Below are 20,224 nucleotides of genomic sequence, written 5' to 3'. Positions count from 1 at the left end.
TAATATATTTAATTGAGGGGTTCCCTGGTGGCTCAGATGGTAAAGAATCTGTCTGCAACGCAGTAGACCCGGGTTTGGTCCCTGGGTGGGGAAGATCCCCTGGAGAAGGGAATGGCTACTCACTCCAGTATTCTTGCCTGAAGATTTCCATGGACAGAGGAGCCTGGAGAGCTACAGTTCATGGGGTCACAAAGAGTCGGACACGACTGAGTGACTAACACTTTCAGACTTTCATATTGAATTGGATTCAGGGGAAATGTTGGGTGACAAGTTAAAAATGGAGTTAAGAAACAGCAACGAGAGAACCTGCATATTGTGTCCCACTTTGGACTTTGGATTCTTCTCTGCGGCACTAGTACAGTGTAAGCTAAATTCTTCAAAGTTTCTGGAGTAAATTCCTCGCAAGGACAGGTCACTCTGAAGCTACAGGTCACCACAAAACTCAGTAGGTTGATTATCCAAGAAGGTAGAATAACTTAGGGTTCTAAAGCTTTGTTACTTCAAAACCATTGCCAAACATTTTCTCTCATAAAATCATGTTCTGACTCAAGAAGGCCTCCAGTGGGACAAAGAGGTACCATTGCCGGCTGCTGGCCTTGAGAGCATGGGTCACGGAAGGAGACTTCTGTTTCTGCTCAGGAAAGTGCAAAGGAAGCTTCTAGATTGCACTGTGAAACACAAGATGAATCAAATACAAACATGCCTTAAAAAAAATCAAGTACGGACCTCAGTGAGCTCATAAGCCGGAGTAATTAACGTCTCTTTATTTACTTGGCTGCACTGGGTCTTAGTTGTGGTATGATGGATCCTTGACCTTCTTTTCAGCATGTGGGTTCTTTTAGTTGTGGCACGCAAACTTAGTTGCAACTTGTGGAATCTAGTTCCCTGACCAGGGACTGAACCTGGGCCATCTACATTGGGAGTGCGGCATCTTAGCCACTGGACCACCAGGGAGGTCCCTGAGTAGTTAATAGACTGGAGAAAATTCCACAGTGGTCCACACTGAACACACCACTCACATAATTCAAAAAGTAACATGCCACCCTAATGATCAGTCCTCTGAGAAATGAATCCACTGAACTAAAATCTGCCTGTTTCCACCTCCTCTGCTCAATCTCAGCACCCATGTGTGATCCACACAGCATGTACTCTCCTGCATGGAGTGGCCTTTGGAGCCAAACCAGCCAAAGTTTCTGGCAAAGAACTGGGTTCGTGTAATTTCATGTGTAGGTAAAGCCTGTGACCACATCGCTGTAAGTTTTACTGTTCTCATGCATGAGCATCTACTTGGGACTTATCTATTATTTTGTTACTTTCCTTCTGTTTCTTTTCTATATGATAGTTAGGGCATAATGCTGCTTTTTAAATTTACCATCACTCTGAATGGATAAACACATCAATGAAAAGAGAAGAACTATTGGTTAATTCGTTGAATGGATAAATGTCAAAATAATTATGCTGAGTAAAAGAAGCCAGACCAAAAAAAAGTATATACTGATTTCATTTATAGAAAACTCAAAAATGTGGACTAATCTATATGTTTTTTTTAATTATAGAAAGAATGGGGGGAATCCCTGGTGGTTCAGTGTTTAGAGCTCCACGCTTCCACTGCAGGGAGCAAGGGTTTGATTTCTGGTCAGGGAACTAAGATCCCACATGCCTTGTGGCATGGTCAAAAAGATAAATAAATAAAATATTTTAAAAATTATAGAAAGCAGAAAGCAATCATTAGTTGCATGGGGACAGGGGGTAGAAAGGGGGACAAGGAAATTTGGGGGGAGTGATGGAGATGTTCACCATCTTGATTGTGATGATGGGCATGGATATTCACAAAAATCAAAAATTATCAAATTGCACCCTACAAATATGTCATTTATTAGATAGCATCACCGACTTGGCAGGCTACAGTCCATGGGGTCGCAAAGAGTTGGACACAACTGAGCGACTAAGCACAGCACAGCACATCACTGACTCAACGGACGTGAATCTGAGCAAACTCTGGGAGAGGGTGAAGGACAGGAAAGCCTGGCATGCTGCAGTCCATGGGGTCACAAAGAATCAGACGTGACTTAGCGACTGAACAACAACCTCAATAAAGTGCTTAAAATCTTTAAAAACTATTATCATTACACAAAATATATTTTATGACGAAGGAGTTATGGGTCTGTCATGGTTGAAACCCCCAGCATCAGGAAAATTCAGAAATGGGGGGAAATTTTTCCCACACTCTGATTCTCAGGCCAACTCTCTGTGCAAGTTATCCAGTGGCCACTAGGGGCCAGCAACGGCCCCTGTACAGGAAGTGGGGCTGCAGGGGTACCAAGTTAATTGATTGATTCATTAATCAATCCATGGGGTCCTAAAGAGTCTGACATGACTGAGAGACTGAACAACAACAAAAAATTATTTATTAGCTGTACTTTTTCTTTTGCATTAGCTGCATATTCTCAATACATCTCAGGAACTGGCTGTTGTCTGCCCCCTGGGGAAGGTACAGCAGGCATTGGTCCTGCTGTAGACGTCCAGAAAGCAGCCAGCCTGTCAGGTACAGGGCAGGAGCCACAGGTAAGGGGATGAGAGGGAAGAGGGAAGTGGCAGGGCTCACTCTAGGAAAGCAATTGGAGCAGCAGGCTGTACACCACTCTGGCCAACACAATCCTGCAGGCAGCATGGATAGGGAGCACCGGCAGGTTGCAGGGTTCAACCACTCAGGTGGGACTGGGGCAGAACTCCAGTGCCCAGAGGGAGAAAGGTAAGACCCTCATCCTCATATTGGGCGGGTGACCAAGGCTAGAACTCAGGCCAAGGATCAAACTCAGAAGCCCTGGGACTTACCTGGTGGTTCAGTGGCTAAGACTCTGTGCTCCCAATGCAGGGGGGCGTGGGTTCTATCCTTGGTCGAGGAATTAAAACCCACATGCCGCAACTAAGACCTGGCACAGACAAGTAGATCAATTACAAGTATATATATTTGTTTAATCAGAAGCACTGAGTGTTAGCTAGGCTTAAATTGGGGTTGAGAGGAATGGAAAACCCCAAATATCACTGGCTCAAACAGAGTGGAAGCTTACTTCTCTCTCATGTTAAGACACCCCCAGGGAGTCAGTCTGCTACCAACAGGTTGCCCCATGGTGCAAATGAGATCAAAGAGAGAGAGGATCTAGTTTCCCCTGTCTTGTTCTCCTATCTTCAGTCATGACTTTGCTCCTTGGCCCAAAATGGCTGCTAGGACTCAGCCTTTCCTTGCCATATTCCAGGTAACAAGAAAGGAGAGGTACAGTCTCCTTTTTTAGGGCATTTCCTAGAATTATGCAGACTACTTCACTTACATTCTATTGGCCAGAACCAGACCTAGCTGCAAATGACAATGGGAAATACAGTCTGAGTTTCACACATTCATGGATGGGCCCAACTCAAAATCAGAGAGTCTATAAGTGAAAATCAGAGAACATGTTTCAGGGACTCAAATTATGATATAAGGGAGAAGTGAGCAGGGGGCTCACCCTTAGACCCAGGTGCTGGGGTGTAGCTGTTTCCATCTCTGCTGCCCTAGGTTCCAGGGCTTGGGTGGAATGGGGTCACACGAATTCAGTTGTGGGGAGGGAGGAGGTGTTGAACCCAGCCACAGGGCCTGACTATCCCTCAGTACCCACTGCAGCAACAGTGGGCCTTTTACAGCTAAGTGCAGCATCAGCCGTGGAAGAATTGTCTGCTCATTGTCAAGGACAGGCACAGACTCAAAGGCCAACAACGGCTTGATGCTGTGAAAGGAATTCTCAAGATGAGTCCAAGGGTCACAGACTGCCTTCTCCCAGGAGGCAGCGATGTGGTTGAGGACAACTGCCTTTTTTTTTTCTTTACTTAAAAAATAATTTTAAAAAATTTACTATGGAATAACATGGACAAAGAAAAGTCCACAAATCATAAGTGATCTTCACACACACACACAACGAACACAGCTAAGCACCCAGCTTCCAGATCAAGAAGTAGAACCTTACCACAACCACAGAAGACCTGAAGGGTCCCTTCCAGTGACTTCCCATTCGCCCTCCTCCCACCTCCACCCTTCCCACCCCACACCCTTCAGTGTCCACCCCTATCATTAGCATTTAAACATCTCTCTGGGCAATTCCATAGTTAATGTTGAGAATCACTGCTTTTGTAAAAACAGTTCTCTAACTTGGCTGTTCATTAGAATCCACTGGGATAGAAAAGCAAACAGAAACAGCTGCTAGAAGGCAGTGTGGTGCAGTGGGGAAACCTGGGGACCAGACAGACCTGCCAGTTATCAGCTGTGTGACCTTGACTGAGTCCCTCCACCTCTCTTACCTGTGAAATGGGGATAGCATCATCCCATGCCCAACAGAGCTGAGGCTGAGAGACAGAGGAGGTAAGCCTGGGCGGATGTAGGGTCCAAATATGGCAGCTACAATTGTCATTTTTATTAAAGGTGAGCAGCCCCAGGAAAATTGAAAGCCCTTCTTTCTGTATGCAGATGGGACCCCATCTGGGGATGGTGGAGACAGGCTATGCTTATAAGAGGGTCAACAGGTTGGTAAGAAGCCCGGGTCTTTCTAGGGAGTCCAGGAAAATTCCACAGGCAGCAGAGACTCCAAGCTAAAGCCAGTGAAAGGTGCCTCCAGGTTAGCAAAACTGCAACAGCAACAGCACCGGGGACCAGCAACTGTAGACGAACTTGGGCTAAACTAACCCTTCTCCTTCAGCAAAATGAACAAGGAGCTGACTGGCTGCAGGCTGACTCTGAGAGCTGCTTATGGAGAAAAATGCAATGTTGTTGAGCACCTGCTTTGTGCCAGACGTTGCACATTCATGTCTTTTATCTCATGAGGTGGACAAACTCATCCCATTAATCTTTTTTTTTTTTTTAAGATTTATTTGTTTATGGCTGCGCTGGGTCTTCATTACTGAGTGAGGGCTTTCTCTAGACACGGTGAGCAGGGACTACTCTTTGTTGCAGCGCTTCTCATTGCTGTGGTTTCTTTTGTTGCAGAGCATGGGCACTAAGGTGCCCGGTGCACAGGCGTGGTGCACAGGCGTGGCGTGTGGAATTCTCCAGGACCAGGAATGGGACTCATGTCTCCTGCATGGGCAGGCGGATTCTTAATCACTGGACCACCACGGAAGCCTGCATCCCATTGATCTTGAGGGCCCTGAGGCTTAGAGGCAGCAGCGACTGCCTAACTCACAGAACCCAGCAGTCACAAGAGGCTGGGACCTGCCTCTCCACTGGGCTGCATCACCCCTATGGGTGTGGTGTATACACAAATGACCTGTGAATACCTTGGTTAGATGCTCATTTCTCTTTTTTTCCTGAAATGAAAAGTGTATGACTTTTTAAGCTGATGACTTTATCTTTTTTTGGTACTTATTACAAGATATAATATTCACTTTAGAACATATAGGAAATATAGATAAAAGAAAAATATTAAAGTATCTTACACAGAGATGAGCACATCTATGTTTCACACCTATTGTTCATCTGTGTGAGTCTGTGTGCATGTGTGTGTGTATAGGCAGAAATTTACCAAAAAGGAGTCATGAGGTATACTCTGTTAGATAATTTGCTTCTCTTCACGTAACAATACAGTTGACCTTGAACAGCACAGGTTTCAACTGCGCGGGTCCATTTATTGCAGATTTTTTTCAAAACAAGGCAGGTTCCGTATCTGTGGATATGGAGGACTGGTTATGGGACTTTAGCATCCGGGAAATTTTGTATCTGAAGCAGGTTCTGGAACCAATTCCCTGTGGAAATGGAGGGACGCCTGCAAACAGTGGTCGTATTTCTATGTCATCGAATATTTTTTTCCAACAGTGGCTCTTGTTAGAAGTCCCAAGGAAAGCTTAACAAATATTCATGTCTGGGTTCCACTCTTAGGCAGATTTAATTGACCCTGGATGGGGTTGGTCCATAGGACTTTTAAGACTCCCCGGGGGTTCCAATGTGCAGTCAAGCTGGAGCGCTCCTTGCCACAGCCTCGCTTTCCCATGGTGGCCTTGCGTTTTCTTTACTGAAGGGATACACTGTAATTTGACCAACTCCCTTCCTTAGACACTCAATTTGGTTCCATTTTTTTCAATATTAGAAACCAGGAGTTAGCAAACCTTTTCTGTAAAGGGCCGAATAATATGTTTTAGCCTTTATAGGCTAGAAGGTGTCTGTTTAACCCTGCCTTTGTAGCACGAAAGCAGCCACAGACAATGCATAAAAGAAAGAGCGTGGCTGTGTTCCAATAAAACTTTATTTACAAAAACAAGCAGTGGCCAATTTAGCCTCTGAGCCATAGTCTGCTGGCTCCTGCTATAAGCAGTGCTGTAGTGAGTATCTTTGAAGCTACACCTTCTAGCATAAAATGACTATTTTCTTGGGATGGTGATACCATTTACTTTTAGAAGTAAGACCCCTTCCAAATAAAACTTGAACTAGAATTCATATAAACAACAGGTAAGAGGGGCATCTTGTTAGTTACATATATTTTATAAATTCAAATGTACATTTTCTTTTTAAAAAGTCAGGGGTTGTAGATCATAGTTATTTTTGGTTTTGTTTCTGATCAGCCTCAGCACCTGTGGCATTCAAGTCAAAGTTTCGTAGAACCAACCAAATGTCTCTATGAAACCCTAGTGCTCCACAAGGAATACAGTTTGAAAACCATTGCAATGTGATAAATTCTTGGAAATATAGCTGGTGGAAGGCCTGAACCATTTCAAAGCAGCTTATGGAGACTCCCCTGGCGGTTCAGTGGTTAAGACTGTCTTCCAATGCTTGGGGTGCGGGTTCCATCCCTGGTCAGGGAGCTGAGATCCCACATACCTTGCAGTCAAAAAACCAAAACAGAAAACAGAATAAATATTGTAACAAATTCAATACTTTAAAAATGGTCCACATAAAAAAAAAAAACTTAAAAAAAAAATAAAAGCAGCTTGTGTATGTCATTTCAGCTGTCAAATGACCCTGAAGAAAAAGGGAAAAAAAGACGTTTCTAATATTCAAACAGGTGTGAACAGCTTCCTGTTGTCCAATTGGCTTTGCAGGGTGAATGTTTTAGACACTGGTTCCTAGTGTGGTGTGAATCACTTCCTTCCCTTGTCTCATCCCTTTCAATGATTTGTAGAAGGTTCTCCAAGGTTCTCCAAGGTTCTCCCATTGCACATGCTCATTATGGCTTTCAGAAAATCAATAAAATGATCATCTTATTCTCTTTTTTCTTCTAGTCTTACTGAGATATAATTGACATACAGCACTGCATAAGTTTAAGGTTTACAGCATAGAGATTTGACTTACATACATCATGAAATGATTATCACAGTAAGTTTAGTGAACATCCATCATCTCACATAGATACAAAAGAAAAAAAGAAAAAAAAACTTTCCTTGTGATAAGAACTCTTAGAATTTATCCTCTTAACTTTCATACATAACATACAGCAGTGTTAATTATATTTATAATGCTGTACACTACATCTTTAGTACTTCATTATTTTTTTTTAATATTTGTTTTTTATATTTTTTAATATTGTGTGTATGTGGTTTTTTTTTAATATTTGCCAGGTCTTAGCTGTGGCATGTAGGATCTATTTTCTGACCAGAGATCATACTCAGGCCCCCAACATTGGAAATGTGGATTCTTAACCACTGGACGACCAGGCAAGTCCCCTCCCTGCCCACTCTTCAGCCTCCTCTCTCGACACTCCGCAGCGCCGCAGCCTCACCCCTGGGTCCCTGTGACCACAGTCCTGGGCTCCCTCAGGTTTCAGAGCCACAGCAGATGCTGCTTCCCCTGCAGATTGCTCTTCCTGCCCCTTCTGTCTGAATTTTCCTATGTACCTTTTCTGACTCAGTTCTCCTGTCACTGTTCCCCTAGCACATCATACAGAACCGTAAGTGGCCAAGATCACTGTGCCCGGACAGTGGGAAGGGGTGGCTGACTCATGTGGGATGCTGTGGGGTTCTTCCATTTGACCCCAAAGCAGCCCTGGTCCTCCCCTTCTCCTCTCCACAGTCTGCGATATTCCCCACAGCATCTGAGCTAAACAAGGAACCACTGACTCCCTAGAGCCTTGTCATTAGGAGCTGGCATTCTGCTGCATTCCCCCTGTTGTGATGACTGGCATTGAAGCTGATGCCAAATGGGCAACCCAGAAGGATCTTTCTCTTCCTTTTTTCCTTCCTCCAGGCTTGTTCTTTAGGCTTGAGAAGCCAGATGCTTTGGGGTTTAATTACATGCTGCAGTTAGAAGCACAGAATGTCAGAGCTGGAAAGGAAGAACCTTATTATAAATAATCGCTGCCAGCATTTATTGAACACTTACTCTGTGCCAGGCCCTGTGCCAGGCCTGTTTCCAGGCATTACCTCGCTTACCCTTCCCAACAATTCCAGGAGGCAGAAACCATCATCACCCCTATTCTGCAGGGAAGCAAACAAAAGGTTTTCAGGAGATTACAGAGCATTTCCCAAACTGTGCTGTGTGGTACACAGTGGCAAAAAAAAAAAAGTTTATTCAGGTTTTTCCACAAGATGGTATGGAAAAGTCCAAATGAACTATTTGGCCAACCAGTATTAGTTGCTGGTGAGGAAAAAAGCATCCCGTTGTTACACAGCACAACCTGTATCGCCCTGGGAAAGTCACAAATCACATCAGTATTCTAAAGGCTCTGAGAAGTCCTGTAGTAAAGAAACCTGTTGGGGTCAGTGTCACTTCTGTGGGTACCTCACTGGGACTGCTGATCAGAATACACAGTTTGGGGAATGCAGATCTTACCCTTGTTTTTCATCTTACAAATGGGGTAAGAAAGGCCTAAGATGATGGCATCTGGTCCCATCACTTCATGGCAAATAGGTGGGGAAACAATGGAAACAGTGACAGACTTTATTTTCTTGGGCTCCAAAATCACTGCAGATGGTGACTGCAGCCATGAAATTAAAAGACACTTGCTATGACCAACCTAGATAGCATATTAAAAAGCAGGGACATTACTTTGCCAACAAAAGTCCATCTAGTCAAAGCTATGGTTTTCCCAGTAGTCATGGATGGATGTGAGAGTTGAACCATAAAGAAGGCTGAGTGCCAAAAAAGTGATACTTTTGAACTGTGGTGTTGGAGAAGACTTGAGAATCCTGTGGACAGCAAGATCAAACCAGTCCAAACTGTGCTGAGTGGTACACAGTAGTAAAAAGAAAAAGTTTGTTCAGTTTTTTGTTAGTATCGATTGCCAGGTGGACCTGTCTGAACTAAAATGTTTAAATCCAAAGGTATTTTACATTGTCAACCTTTCCAAAAAGGTTAATAAAGTGCTCCCTGTATTTTATCAATTCTATCAAAACTATCAATCAAACTATCAAAACTATCAGTCCTAAAGGAAATCAATCATGAATATTCGTTGAAGGACTGATGCTGAAGCTGAAACTCCAATACTTTGGCCACCTAATGCGAAGAACTGACTCAATAGAAAAGGCCCTGATGCTGGGAAAGATTAAAAGCAGGAGGAGAAGGGGACGACAGAGGATGAGATGGTTGGATGGCATCACCGACTGAATGGACATGAGTTTGAGCAAGTTCCAGAAGTTGGTGAAGAACAGGGAAGCCTGGCGTGCTGCAGTCCATGGGGTCACAAAGAGTCAGACATGACTGAGTGACTGAATGACATCAACAAGAAAGGCCTGGGTAATGCTTGATGTACAGACCAGGCACAGATTTTGGGCCCCATGCTCTCTGCACATCCACCCCCACCCCTTCCAGGAAAGACAGAGTGGAGAAACACAAACCATGACCCATCTGGCCCCACTTCCTGTTTTTATAAATAAAGTTTTATTGAAAATGATCAGATTCAGCTCCCTTGATTTACAGATGAGCCAATCAAAGCCCAGAGAGGATAACTGATTTGTCAAAGGTCACGCAGACAATTAGGGGCAGAAATAGATTCTAAATCTAAAACCAGAAATAGATCTCCAAAAACCAGGTATTCTCTGAAACACAAGTCAGACAGGTGGCAGGAGGTGACGTGTGAAGTTCCTGATACCTGACATCTGCTCACAAGTTCTCCACTGTACAGTACTTAAAAAAATACTTCCCGCTTTCTGCTATGGCACAAACACCCCCCAAGGCATTTCTCTCACTGCTTTCGGCAAAGCCACCTTTGCATGAACAGTCAGGCTCCTCTGTCCTCCACTCTGTGTGCATGAACAGAGTAGGGGCCAACCTCGAAATCTCTGGAGGGGCAAAGGCTGAACAGGGCAGTTCATGTTTATTTAAATTCTGTACCAGATGCAGGAAATCATTATTAACTTCCCCTCTGCAAATGTGAAACGTGAGATCATTTGGATAGGACCTGGGCATAAAGCAACCTTTGCCCGCTCCAGGAAGAGTTTGCCAAATGAATGACTAGCATAAACAGGAGCCCCAGGGCAGCTGTTTGAAACCACTTCAGAAAATAAATTCCTTTCAAGGGTTCTTGGGCCTCCCTGAAACAAGCTATGGTACAAGGGTCACCTATTGATATTTTGTGTGTGTGTGTGTAGTCATGTATGGATGTGAGAGAGAAGGCTGAGCACCAAAGAATTGATTTCGAAGTGTGGTGCTGGGGAAGACTCTTGAGAGTCCCTTGGACAGCAAGGAGATCAAACCAGTCAGTATAAAGGAAATCAACCCCGAATATTCATTGGAAGGACTGATGCTGAAGCTGAAGTTCCAATACTTTGGTTACCAGATGCAAAGAGCCAACTCACTAGGAAAGACCCTGATGCTAGGAAAGATGGAAGGCAGGAGAAGGAGATGACAGAAGATGAGATGGTTGGATGGCATCACCGACTCAATGGACATAGTTTGAGCAAACTCCAGGAGGTACTGAAGGACTGGGAAGCCTGGTGTGCTGCAGTCCACGGGATTGCAAAGCATCAGACACGACTGAGCAACAACTGAATAACATGTTCCTGTGTACAGTTGAATATGCAAATAAAATCATTCTGACCTCTTCATTAAAATGCAGGGAGCACTTTAGTAGCCTTTTTGGAAAGGTTGACAATGTAAAATACCTTTGGATTTAAACATTTTAGTTTGGATAGGTCCACCTGGCAAGTGATGCTAATTGGGGAGATTTGATTAATCTCTGAATCTAGGGGAGGAGGTGTCTCACTGATCCTGGATGGCCAAGGCAGGCCTGAGAGCTAAAGGTTCATCTAGAAACAGCTGCGGGGACAACAGTGGCCTCTGGGTGGAGGTTCTTCCTGGGGCAGCCAGACTGCCCAGATGGCCTTTCCAGATCTGGGAGAGGCAGGCTTGTCACTGAGGTGGAGGGTAAAAATAGTGCTGTGTGGGAGGCAGCTGGGCCCAGAGGCACTGGCTTCCTGGTTCTAGGGCGGGAGAGAGCCCACAGACAGGCACCTTCTTGGGCTCCTGAGGCCCCTCCCGAATCCTGGGGCCTGGATGGCAGGGGGAGCTTTTCTCTAATATCAAAGCACACTCCTATATTCACCATTCGTCCCCCGCCCTCCCTGCCCTGATGAGCAAACAAATTGCTGGAACTGGAATGAGCTTGGGCTGGGTTATAAGGTAGCTAAGGGCTGAAATTCTGGCTGTGTCAGTTACCAGCTCTGTGACCTCAGGCAAGAATTTTCTCCTTTCTGAGCTTCCATTTTCTCATCTATCCAAAGAGGCTCACGGTTTCTCTCGGTAAGGCTTGCTGTGAAGATTAAATAACAATTTCTACTATCCTGCAGCCTCATTCTTCTGCCTCTCTCCCTTCCACCAGTTGCTCACCTTCCTGCACATGCTTTTTTTTTTCTTTTTGACCCCACCTTGTGGCATGTCGGATCCTACTTCCCCGACCAGGGATGGAATCCACACCCCCGTGCATTGGAAGCGTGGCGTCCTGACCACTAGAATGCAAGGGAAGTCCCTCCAGCACCTTCTTCAAGAGTGGCTCTGAGGCAAGCCAACTGCATGTCATGAGGACACTCAAGCAGCCCCTCGGGAAGGTCTACAGAGCCGGGAACTGAACCTTCAAGACAATAGCTGTGTTGAGGAATCACGTTAGAAGTCAATCCTCTACCCCACACCATGGAGCTTTTATGTGACTGTGACCCCAGCCAACCCCTTGACTACAACCTCATGAAAGACCCCAACCCAGAACCACTCAGCTAAGCAGCTTCTGGTTTCCTGGCCCTCAGAAACTATTGCAAGATAATAAATATTTGCTAAATTTGAGCGTGATTTGTGATGCAGAGATAAATAAGTAACATACTTACCTTTCAGGGTTATTGTATGAATTAAGAGTTAACGCAGGACTGCCCTAGTGAGTGGCTCAGTGCTAAAGAATCTGCCTGCCAATGCAGGATCCCTGATCTGGGGAGATCCCACATGCCACGGAGCAGCAAGGCCCGAGCCCCACAACTACTGAAGCCCATGCACCTAGAGCCTGTGCTCTGCAACAAGAGAAGCCACCGCAATGAGAAGCCCATGTCCCACAGCTGGAGAGTAGGCCCCGCTCACTGCAACAAGAGGAAAAAAAGCCCGCGCAGCAATGAAGACCCAGCACAGCCAAAAATTAATTAATTATTAATAAAAAGAATTGAGGGCCCCAAAGAGCTTAAAAAAAAAAAAAAAAAGTTAATGCAAGGAGTTCCCTGGTGGTCCAGTGGTTAGAACTCTGAGCTTTCACTGCAAGGGCACAGGTTCAGTCCCTGGTCAGGGAACTAACATCCCCCAAGCTACATGGTATGGCTTAAAAAGATTAAAAAAAAAAGCCAATCAAATGGCAACCAGACTTTCTGGGACCAGTGCCTCCAGAAAGGGCAGAAGGGAGAAGCAGAAGGAGGGAGTACCTGGCTGGGTCCAGGCTAGGTAGGTCCCCACTCCTGAACTCTGGGGACGAGTCAGACACACTGAATATACAGACAATGGCCAGACTGTATATAAAAACAGTGCTCTGACTCACTACCTATACCAACAGCCCCGGAAGCCAAACCACAACCTTTGTAGCAACCAGCCCCAACGGCCAGACATTGATCAATAACAAGCTTCTCTAATTTTGCCCCCACTTTCAACATAGTACAAATTGGAGAAAGTTAAATATGCTCCCTAACCAATCACACGGGACGCCCCTATCTAGTCTGTCCACCTACATCTTTTCCAAGGCAGCAGTCTCCAATCAGGGCATATATGAAGGCTACCATTCCCGCCACTGCCCCCCCCCCCACTATAAAGCTTTCCCACTCCTCTGCCTGCCTTTGTGTGTCTGTCAAACTCAAGCAAGTATGGCTGACTCCCTCACTGTAGCAAACTCTAGAAAAATAGACTTTGCTCATTCTCCTTTGGGTGATCTTTGCTTATTTCCACAAGACCAAGTTCTCTCTCTCCCTTCCTTATCCCAGGTCATAGACAACGTCTTTCTCTCCCACCAGGTGTCCAGAGAAAGCTGCTCAGGGATGATGGGGGACAGTTACAATCGAGTGTAGCTTTGTATGTGGTATATACACACAATGGAATATTACTCAGCCATCAAAAAGAATGAAATAATTCCATTTGCAGCAACATGGATTGATCTAGAGATTATGATATGATATCTATGACATCCCTTATATGTGGAATCTAAAAAGAAATGATACAAATTAACTTACAGACAAAAAAGAAACAGACTCATAGACTTTGTGAAGGAGCTTGTGATTGCAGAGTGGGAGAAAGATGGGGGGAAAGGATAGTAGGGAGTTTGGGATGGACACGTACACGCTGCTAATTTAAAATGGATAACCAACAAGGATCTACTGTATAGCACATGGAACTCTTCTCAATGTTATGTGACCGCCTGGATGGGAGGGGAGTTTAGGGGAGAATGGATACGTGTAAATGTATGGCTGAGTCCCTTCGCTGTTCACCTGAAACTATCACATTAGGCAGCTATACCCCAATACAAAATAAAAAGTTAAAAAAAATACTATATGGTATAATATACATGTGGAATCTAAAAGAGATGATACAAAGCAATATGTCTACAAAACAGAAATAGACTCACAGATGTCGAGACCAGACTTGGGGGTAGAGGAGAGAAGGAATGGGAGTTTGGGATTAGCAGCCACAAACTGTTATATAGAGGATGGATAAGCAAAGAGGTCCCACTGCATAGCACAGGGAACTATGGTCAACGTTCTGTGACAACCCATAATGTAAATGAACATGAAAAAGAATATATTATATATATATGTATAACTGAGTCACTTTGCTGTACAGAAGAAATTAACACAACATTGTACATCAACTAATTTCAATAAAATTTAAAAAAAGAAAAGTGTAGCTTTGGAACAGGATAGATCTAGGCTCAAATTGTGACTCTGATGCTTAACTAGCTGTTTGGGCTTAAGTAAGTCAACCACTCTGAGCCTCTATTTCCTCACGTCAAAGATACATTCACTTAAGAATTCAGTGAGGTCAAAACCACTATGAGGTACCATTTCACACCAGTCAGAATGGCTGCGATCCAAAAGTCTACAAGCAATAAATGCTGGAGAGGGTGTGGAGAAAAGGGAACCCTCTTACACTGTTGGTGGGGATGCAAACTAGTACAGCCACTATGGAGAACAGTGTGGAGGTTCCTTAAAAAACTGGAAATAGAACTGCCTTATGATCCAGCAATCCCACTGCTGGGCATACACACTGAGGAAACCAGAAGGGAAAGAGACACGTGTACCCCAATGTTCATCGCAGCACTGTTTATAATAGCCAGGACATGGAAGCAACCTAGATGTCCATCAGCAGATGAATGGATAAGAAAGCTATGGTACATATACACAATGGAGTATTACTCAGCCATTAAAAAGAATACATTTGAATCAGTTCTAATGAGGTGGATGAAACTGGAGCCTATTATACAGAGTGAAGTAAGCCAGAAAGAAAAACACCAATATAGTATACTAACGCATATATATGGAATTTAGAAAGATGGTAACGATAACCCTGTGTACGAGACAGCAAAAGAGACACTGATGTATAGAACAGTCTTATGGACTCTGTTGCAGAGGGAGAGGGTGGGAAGATTTGGGAGAATGGCATTGAAACATGTATAATATCATGTATGAAACGAGTTGCCAGTCCAGGTTCGATGCACGATACTGGATGCTTGGGGCTGGTGCACTGGGACGACCCAGAGGGAGGGTATGGGGAGGGAGGAGGGAGGAGGGTTCAGGATGGGGAACACATGTATACCTGTGGCGGATTCATTTTGATATTTGGCAAAACTAATACAATTTGTAAAGTTTAAAAATAAAATAAAATTAAAAAAAAATAAAGAATTAAAAAAAAAAAAAAAGAATTCAGTGAGGGACTCCCTGGAGGTCCAGTGGTTAAGGCTCTGCACTTCTACTGCATGGGGCATGGGTTTGATCCCTGGTTGGGGAACTAAGATCCCACATGCATGCTGAATGGTGTGGTCCAAAAATAAAAAACATTCACTGAGGTAATATATTTGATGCACTGAGCATACAATAGGTGCTTAATAAAGGAAAGGGCAGACTTCATAGATGGCACAAGTGGTAAAGAATCTGCCTGCCAATACAGGAGACAGACACAGGTTCAATCCCTGGGTCGGGAAGATCCCCTGGAGGAGGAAATGGCAACCCACTCCAGTATTTCTCACCTGGAAGATTCCATGGACAGAGGAGCCTGATGGGCTACAGTCCATGGGGTTGCAAAGAGTCGGACACACAGAAAAGGCCAGCCGTCAGCTGCCTCACAGCCTCTTCCTGAAGTAGGCAGGGCCCCGTACCCCACCTTTACTTACCCTCCCCCACCTTTCTGCGCTTCTGGCAGCTTGACTGACTTCAGCTGGATGGAGTCAGTCATGGGCTAAGTCCAGGGTACATCAAAGGTCAGAGGTGTGTCTCAGAAGAAGGATGGACAAAGGGCATAAAAGTATTTCTCTAAAGAAATCCAACTGGTCAAAAGCAGAAGAGAAAGTGTCCAAGCCAGATACCGTTCTCATTCTGTTCTGTCCTGGCCCTGAGGGGTAGTCAGGGCAGGGAGACTCCTGCCCAGAAAACTCTGAGTGCCCTTGTGCCAGGCTGTGTTCCTAGGACTGAGGAGGTGATCGGGCCTTTCTCTAATTTCTCCTCTGTGTGTGTGTATGTGCGTCTATGCATGTGTCAGTTTCATCTTTAAAATGAAAAATTCAATAGCTTCGCAGGACACAGACACACAAATTAGTGTTCTGCTAATAATGAGGGGATGACTTTGAGAGGCTCACCTATTGGAGACAGCCTGAATCCCCTCCCTCCAACTTGCCAGGCTCTTTCTTTCCATCCACATTTCTCTCCTTCTCCTGCCATCCCTGGAATCCAAGCCTCCAGCCAGCCATCTTTTGCCTAGACTCTTGCAACAAGTCCTAAACGCTTTCCAATTTTCTTTTGATTCAACAACAAAAGAATACAAGGGTGAGAAATTATCCCCTATCCCCTGAATTCACACAATGATTTTTAAAATATTGACAATGACCAGGCCTGGGAGCAATGCACTCTTTCTTCCAGTGGAAGGCTGGAGTGGAAACTGGTGCATTTCTGGAGGGCAATTTAGTCAGATGTAATTTACTGATTCTGCAGGTCCATTTTTCAAAATATGATAGAAATAAAAAATTACAGGTCCTGTACAAAGATTTCTTACCAAGTTCTTTATGGTAATATTGTTTCTGATGAAAGAGAAAGAAAAAAGAAAGAGGGAGAAAAAAAAGGAAAGAAGCAACAGAAACTAATCAAATATCCAAAAATAGAGACTTCGGTTCAATAAATTGTAACAGTATAACAGTCTATACTTTGAAACACAGTTCCTTCTCTGAAAATGATGTCGCAGACCAATAATTCTCAAAGTCCAGGAAGAACAGAAAGAGCATTTGTTTGAAATGCACAGATTTACCATTGGGAAACTCTGGGCTGGGCTCAGGAATCTGGGTTTTAATAAGCTCCTGTTGTAGATGAATATTTATCACTACGAAAGAATAAACTGTTAAATGACAAAGGATTACAAAACAGCATGTACAAAACAGTATGTATGAACAGTGCATCCTTATTCTAAATATATATATATATATATAGAAACACATAGAAAAAGGCCAGGAAGATTTTGAAGCAAGGCGGTAACATGGACACTCCCTGGGTAGTAGGATTATGAGTTTTTAGATTTTCTCCGTTTTCCGAATGTGTACTTTCTAACTAGTTTACAGTAATGTGGCTTTGTAAAAAGGAATAAAGAAAAAAACGCAATAACCTATTTTTAAGTAAAGAAAAACCACGTGGGGAGGGGTGGGGACGAGGTGGGAAGGAGGCCGAGAGTACTCCTCATATTCATGGTGGGGGCGAGGCTGGGACGACCTGAGTCGGGGCAATGGGGTTTGGAGGCCACCCACGGCCACGGCCCAGTGATGGGGGGAGGGGGGGATACGGCGCAGAAGAAAGGAAAGGCCGCGCTGCGGGGAGAGGATGGGGGGCGGGGTGGGTGTTCTCTGCAACTCCTCTGACATCTGGGAAGGCTTACCATGACCTCAGTAAAGAGCAGAGAAGAGATTTAGGGCAGACTTCAGGAAGAACTTAACTGCAGAGAGCGTCAAATCCCAGAAGGGACTCCTTGGGGCGATTTTTCCCGGCTGGAACAGACCAAGGATGCCTTGAGGGTGTCGAGCTTCGCCGACTGAGGGCGGGGCTGCCCTGATCTCCCGACCTCTTCCAACCTTGGGACACAGGCGGAGATGCGATCGCTGCGGGATCTCCCACCTCCCCATGGATGCGGCCGGGCCTGGGGGAGCTGGTGGGGAGGGAAGGAAGGAGAGGGGGCGGGGCCGTTGCTAGGGGAGAGGCGGCTGGGCGGGCGCCGAGCGCAGTCGGTGCCTAGAGGCGCGCTGGGCTCTGCGGCTCCAGCTCGCGCGAAGCCTGTTGCTCGCCTCTCCGGGCCGCCGCTTCCCGCCAGGTGCCCCGGGGCCGGCGGCCGGAGGGGGTGAGGCGCGCCGGCAGCCCCCCCGCCCTCTCCCTCTCCCCGCGCACAGGTGGACCCGGGCTTCTCCTAGAGCGCCGACGCCGGAGAGCCTTCCAGTGCGCCCCGGACCGCGCCCCGAGACCCCCCCGGGCGCCGAGCGGCGATGAACTCGACCTTCCTGAACCACAGCGGCCTGGAGACAGCGGGTGGCTTGGGCGGCGGCGGCGGCGGGGCTGCGCTGGGGAACCGCAGCCACGGGCTGGGCACGTGGCTGGGCTGCTGCCCCGGGGGCGCGCCGCTGTCCGCCAGCGACGGGGTCCCCGCGGGGCTGGCACCGGACGAGCGCAGCCTGTGGGTGTCGCGCGTGGCGCAGATCGCCGTGCTCTGCGTGCTGTCGCTCACCGTGGTCTTCGGCGTCTTCTTCCTGGGCTGCAACCTGCTCATCAAGTCCGAAAGCATGATTAACTTTCTGATGCAGGAGCGCCGGCCTTCCAAGGACGTGGGCGCTGCCATCCTGGGGCTGTACTGAGCGCAGCCTCTGCCCGCCCTCGTCAGCGCGGCTGGAAGAAGACCGAGGAGAGCCCAGGACCCTAGATCCTCCTTCTCGAGCTCTGCCGCCGCCTCCGGGAGGGCAGCTCGAGGGGCTCCCCCCACCCCCCACCCGCAAAGCGCCACGGGGCGCCCGCCCCCAGGACACTGCAGGACTCCAGGCGGCGGCGCGGGAAGGGACTTCCACACAAGACTGCGTGCGGTCCTGCCTTGGTGGGCAGGATGGGGGTTCTTAAACTGCTTTTTTTTTTTTTTTTTGGAAAGTTCTGGACAGGGTGGTGGGAGAGGCTGTGGGAAGCAGCTTGGGGCTGAGGTCACCTGCGTGGGAATTTTGTATGTATGTAGGTGGGGTGGAGTCGGGGCCAGTTCCGAGCAGCATGGCGAGGTGGGGGAGAGTGCAGTTGTGGATGAATCTGAGTCACTGAGCTTGTTGGGCTTGTTGGCCTGATTTCGCATTTGAGAAGAGATCTTATAATAAAGCTACAGCCGTCGGGGGCTTCCTCTGTGGGGTGTTGTGTGTATGCTGAGGCGTTTGTTGGCGGCGGGGGCGGTGTGTAACCTAGGAGCCAACACGTTAAGCAGGTCACAGGACGCCTGGCTGCCGGATTGGGCAGCTATGGCGGATGGTCGGGGTCTCCTGAGACCCCACTTCAAAGCCGGGAAGGGGGAGAAAGTGCCCGTTTTCTACTGCTGCCAGCCCGGGCAGGCAGGTCCTGCAAGGACGGCTGGACAGCTGGTGAGGTAAATTAAATCATTGGGAAATTTGAATCTATTCTGAGATGGAAAAAATAAATAAATCAACGACTTGAATTCAAAAGGGAGAAAATAGCAAAAACAGTACATCAGGAGAGTGGACAAATGAAATGTAATTGGTGTGTGGGGAGAGGTCTAGATGGAGGTAAAATTTTCATGATAGGGCCAAAAGCCCCAGCTCAGGGCTTGTTTGACTCACCTTTGTAGAGGGTAGGTGAGCAGATTCTGAAGATTTGCCTTTGCAGTGTGGGGAGGGAGGGTGTGGGGGAAGGGGGATGTGAGCTTGGGAGAGGGTGTTGTGGTTTGAAGGACCCAGGATGTTTATTTATTAAAATTTTTTTTGGCTGCAGCCCTTGGCATGGGGTGGGACCACAATGCCCCCTCCCCCGGCCAGGGATTGAACCCACACCCCCAGCACTGGAAGGTGGAGTCTTAACCACTGGACCCCCGGTGAAGTCCACACCCAGGACGTTTAAAAGGGAGCAAATGGCCTCCAATGCAGCTGGGTTCGGGGAATTTGGAACCTGCCATTATGAGATGTCCCCTGCTGCCTAGAACCCTGGCATCTCTTACAGGTGCAGAATTTCCATAAAGCCACGTTAAGCAGTTAGAATCTTGGCACTCACTGGCCAAGAGGGAATGAGTGGCTCTACTGACTGCAAGTGTCTGGTCTGGGGAAGAACTGAGCCTGGGGTCAGGGGGGACAGAAGGAGAGAAAGCTGGGCTTTGTAGCCCATGTATCCCCCTGAACCCTAGTGCCAGCCCGACTCAGGCACCCTGGTGCTTGGAAGATTTGAGGGGAGGGCTCTAGTTGATTTCTCTCTCTCTTCTCCTTTTCACCATGTGTGGAAGTAAAGATGAGTGAGATGGAAGGGGACTGAAGCCTTACTTGGCTTTGGGAAGAAATGTATCGGGCACGACTGAAGCAACTTAGCACACACACACACACACACACAC

General features: G+C 46.5%; 2 protein-coding genes across 2 annotated transcripts in view; one reads left to right on the top strand and one right to left on the bottom strand.

Moving 5' to 3' along the window:
* The window catches only part of LYZL6 (lysozyme like 6), a 30,237-nt gene extending 12,532 nt beyond the window's left edge, over positions 1-17,705 (bottom strand). The window contains exon 1 of the mRNA XM_055579873.1: positions 17,589-17,705. The gene's annotated coding sequence lies outside the window, so the exon portion shown is untranslated. The remainder of the gene's footprint in view (positions 1-17,588) is intronic.
* A 423-nt stretch (positions 17,706-18,128) lies between these two features.
* On the top strand, positions 18,129-19,021 carry RPRML (reprimo like). The gene has a single exon (XM_055579872.1). The coding sequence runs from the start codon at positions 18,129-18,131 to the stop codon at positions 18,492-18,494; it is 366 nt and encodes a 121-aa protein (XP_055435847.1). The 3' UTR covers positions 18,495-19,021.
* Positions 19,022-20,224: the final 1,203 nt, after the last annotated feature.

The sequence above is a fragment of the Bubalus kerabau genome, chromosome 4, assembly GCF_029407905.1.
Source record: "Bubalus kerabau isolate K-KA32 ecotype Philippines breed swamp buffalo chromosome 4, PCC_UOA_SB_1v2, whole genome shotgun sequence".
In the NCBI taxonomy this organism is placed as follows: Eukaryota; Metazoa; Chordata; class Mammalia; order Artiodactyla; family Bovidae; genus Bubalus; species Bubalus kerabau.
This window is presented reverse-complemented; position numbering and strand designations above follow the sequence as displayed.

Excerpts from the sequence above, each read along its gene's own strand:
- RPRML (XM_055579872.1), top strand. The coding sequence starts at position 18,129 with ATGAACTCGACCTTCCTGAACCACAGCGGCCTGGAGACAGCGGGTGGC.